We start from the raw sequence: 4373 nt of genomic DNA, 5'->3' as shown, positions 1-4373 counted from the left end.
ATGCTGATTCTTGTGGAGATCGACAAAGGACACGAGGAGATGAACCGTTTCCTGAGAGCCGGGGAGAACGGAGGGCTGCTGACGGACTGCAGGGAGCTGTCACCCAACCACACCGCCTCCTCCTCCTCCATCACCTCCTCCTCCAGCGCCGCTGGCCCAGCCGACAGACACGCGGCCCTGCCCTCGCTCCAGACCCGGGGACCTGTCGGCGGCGGCAGCGGCGGGTCGGAGCCGAGGAGATCCGCGCTTAAACGCAGCCGAGCCGGTCGGGAGGGACGAGAGGAACCGGAGGCGGCGGAACACTCAGCGGCTGCAGGAGAGGTGAGCGTCGGTAAGCAGCAGCAGCGTCGCGAGGCTCAAGGACGCAGCGTCGGCGGAGAAGGTGTGGAGATGATTTCAGCGGTCAGCAGGGACGCGGACGGCGGCGGGAGCGGTCTCATCATCATCAACAACAACAACAACAACAACAACAACGGCGTCTCCGAAGTGCCCGCGGCCTCTCCTGCGACATGCGCCAAAGGCAAGGAGGAGCGGAAGGGGAAGAACGTGATCCGGGGCTGGAAGAGAGACCGGGACCGGGAGAGGGACGCCGCCGCTCCTCCTCCCGCCCGGACGAGGAAAGAGAAGCCCGGCGATGGCTCGTCTCCTCCTCCGCCGCCTCCTCCTCCTCCTCCCTCCGCCGTCTTCCTCCCGTCGTGCGCCCTGCCCGAGCATCCTCTCTGCCCTGACGGCGCCGGACACTGCCACTGCGCCGCGCAGGACTCCAGGATCCCGGGAGATAACGGACACATTAACACCGTCAGCAGCAGCGGCAGCAGCGGCAGCGCGCTGGATTGTGGAGTTAAAAGCGGCGGCGGCGCTATTGTTGTCAGGCGGCAGCATGACGACACGCCGGCGGCCAAGAAACACAGAGGAGCCGAGAAGGTAAGCAGCTCTTATTGTCTGGAGGCCAATCATAAGAATACGATTATTAATAAAGAATCAGCAACACTGCAGAACAGACACGCGTCTCCTCACAGCAGCAGCCGTCTTTACATCAAACACCTTCAGGCGCACATTCAAGCTGGCACGTTACACCAGAGAGGAGATGTGTTTTTATTCCACATGTATTCAGAGCACACACTGACGTGAGATGCAGGTGTGAAGGCCACAAAGACGCACACGGGGCGGTTCAGATGGACGGAGATGGAGATGCTGCTTGCTGTGGCCCAGCTGGTGTCATTGTCCCGTCTGTGCTCTTATTTAACATGCTGATGGACTGGGATTGGGTTTTTTTGTGTCTTTTGGAGGAGAGATGAAGAGAGGAGGGAGCAGCACTGTGTCCTCCTCCTCCTCCTCCTCCTCCTCTCAGCACCATTTAATCCAGTCCTCCTTGCTTTTGCTGGAGATTAAAGCCAAAAGAAAGAGAGCAACTATTTATGCACATGAAGACGAATAAGAATGTAAACCCTCCCTCCTTCCTCTTCTTCTTCTTTCTGTGTTGCATCTGCAGGCGGTTTGTTTGCTCTTTATATTTTGGGGTAGAATACTGGAATCCGGTGTGAGAGTGGGACAGTGTTTCTCTTTAAAGACATCAATCCTGCAGGTTGACCGGTCGGACTGCTGTGCATTTAACGAGCCGCTCTTCAGCTCCGTCTTCCAGTCTGTTAAGGGTCTGAAGGAGATGTTGGAGATGTTGAAATAATTTTTTTGGGGGGGGGGGGGGGGGGTAAATAAGTCATCCGCATCCGGAGAGACAAAGATGGAGGGAGTTTATGGGAGGAGAGGGAGGAATTGGACGTGACAGCAGAGGACACGGGCTGAGAGAGACAGAACATAATACAACAGATGGAGGATGTCCGAACCGAGGTTTATTTTTGGCGGATGCAGGATTAAGAAGAAAGCGCAGCATCCTCCCTGCTGCTGCAGATGCTGCTGGCAGGAGGAACGCGGGCCTGCTTTGTTTATTTGTTGATCTGAAGGATTCCCATTCGGCTGTGAAACACACACACACACACACACACACACACACACGCACACACACACACACACTCGCCCTGAGCTCTGTGGTGGCTGTCATTCATTCTGTCAGCGCTGAAGCTGTTTAGTGATGGTTGTGGAGCTTCACCAGAAACACTTCAGACTCATTTTGACCTGAGCTGACATTGACAGTCTTACCCGTGTCTCTTCTGAATGTTTAGCACGTTTCAGATATTCAACACAAAGTCAAGAACCAAAACTTGGAATTCACACTTCTTCACACTTCTTCATCTTCGATCAGATGTTCCCTTTTTTGAAATGTCAATTTTCGGCTGATGTTCAACAAAAACACATCTGGGTTTGACTTCAAATTAGAAAACAGGTTTTATACAAAACAAGAAGTTTATATTCCTCAATTATGTTTTTTTATCCGTACAAAATCTCGTTATATTGGACTGAAAACAGGCAAATGCTTCTTAAAATGTAACTGTTTGGAGATTTGGAGATGAAAAATGACATAAAAACCACGTTTTATGTTGAGAAGACTCTCCACAGTGTTTACTGTTCCTAAAGACCGGCTCCTCTCCTGTGACGGTTGAGGTTTAGTTCACTGTATTCAGAGTAATTCGTGCCGTACAAAGCCAAGTAGGAAGCAGTGCGATGTGTCATGGCGCCCGTCACCCCTCCTTCAGGAGGAAGTAGAGGAGGAGGGTTGGGTCGTACAGGTCTGGCTTCGGTTGGTGTATTTTAAGGATGATGACCAAGAAATCGATCAAGCAAACCTTCTGGAAGCTGCTGACAAACAACCTGTTCTGTTTCAGCAAGAACTGAGGATTTGTTGGACCTGATTATTGGAGATACAAAGACAGATACTTCAAGATAAAATGCATTTCTTCAAGGTTTTGTTTGGCCAAATTATGTAAAAATGCATTTGGGCCAAAAGTGTTTTTTTTTATAAAAGACTACTTATGGTTTATTTTTAGTACATTTAATAATTCTCAAAGTGTGTGCTTGCAGGAAGAGCACAGGTTCAACTACTGATGGAGCGAAAGGTGAAGCAGCCGTTATGAATGCTGCTCGTCACATAAAGCTCAACACGTTATTTGTTGTTTCAGTGATTTTGTGTTTGATTGAATGATTGACAGTTCAGACAGCAACATGAACCATTTTTATAGCTATTACACTTTTTTCTGTTGGGAAGATTGAAATCAATCAATTCAAATCACAAGTGAGAATGTGAGATTTTATGATGCGTTTCATTTGAATTGAATCACAATTGGATGAGTTCCAGCCCTGCTGACAGGAGCCAATGTGGAGGCACTGGATACATGAAGCAGCCTGGATATTAAACAAAGCTTATGAATAAGGTTCAATTAAAGAGAACGTGTATTAATTGTGTTCTACAGAGAGGGGCCGAGGTCCTTTGTGCTCAGTCTTTTCATCTGATTTAATAGATCTGCTTATATTTTATACAGCGGTCTAAATGTTGACCATCTCAGTTTAGCGTGTCCGCGTGCTAAGTTAGCTTAGTTCCAATAACATGGAAGCTGGTGAGACAAAATACAATCTATTGGATCAGCGTGTAGCCCCGCCCTAAAGCATCCCCTGCTTTATGGTCTGTGTGACTCTAAATGGACCATAATGTACTAAATGAACATCATGCTGTATTGAAGAAGACTTGAAACTAGAGATTGAGACATAAACTCATGTTTACAATGTTTACTGAGGGAATAAATCAAGAGAGAAGTAGAGTCATTTTCTATAGACTTCTATACAACCAGAGGAGTCGCCCCCTGGTGGACACTAGAGAGAATGCAGCTTTAACACATGAAGCTTTCTTTTTGTAACATAATGTAGTCCCAAATAAAAAGTTGTTCCAAACAACACGAAAAAAACCTGACAATTTGTGTCCCAAACTAATACATTTAATTTCGAGATGATTTCACAAACTGCTGTGAGACTGTGTTGTTAGTTCTGAAGGTATTCGGTCGTAAACCAAAGTATCGGACACACAAACACAAACATTTTGACCTGATGATGGCGCTTGATAAAGAGTTAAGGGATCACCAAAGTTATTACAGCTCATCCTGAAAGCTCATTAACATCTACTTTATATTATTATTACTTTATACATCTCCTTCAAACTACTGGATTGAAGTGAACCTCCGTTGGTTTGCCATTAGCGGTGCTGCTAACGCTACTAGCTCTCCTCCTGTTGGTTAGCCGTTAGCGGTGCTGCTAACGCTACTAGCTCTCCTCCTGTTGGTTAGCCGTTAGCGGTGCTGCTAACGTTACTAGCTCTCCTCCTGTTGCTTTAAACACTGATTGGTTGTTTACAAAGAAACATGATCAGAGATCAGAGACTATAAACACATGTTCTACTGAGTCAGTAAAACTTTATTTACACTGTGACG

At 47.5% G+C, this 4373-nt stretch overlaps 1 protein-coding gene across 1 annotated transcript in view; it reads left to right on the top strand.

Moving 5' to 3' along the window:
* Positions 1-4373, top strand: part of znf608 (zinc finger protein 608) — a gene marked incomplete at its 5' end in the record, with an annotated part of 46147 nt that continues 41774 nt past the window's right edge. Inside the window, one exon of the mRNA XM_079270712.1 lies at positions 1-798. Coding sequence (XP_079126838.1) covers positions 1-798 — 798 coding nt within the window. The remainder of the gene's footprint in view (positions 799-4373) is intronic.

This window comes from Melanostigma gelatinosum (genome assembly GCF_949748355.1).
Source record: "Melanostigma gelatinosum genome assembly, chromosome: 6".
Lineage (NCBI taxonomy): Eukaryota > Metazoa > Chordata > Actinopteri > Perciformes > Zoarcidae > Melanostigma > Melanostigma gelatinosum.
Note: the sequence above shows the minus strand (reverse complement) of the source record. Positions and strands in the feature narration are given on the sequence as shown.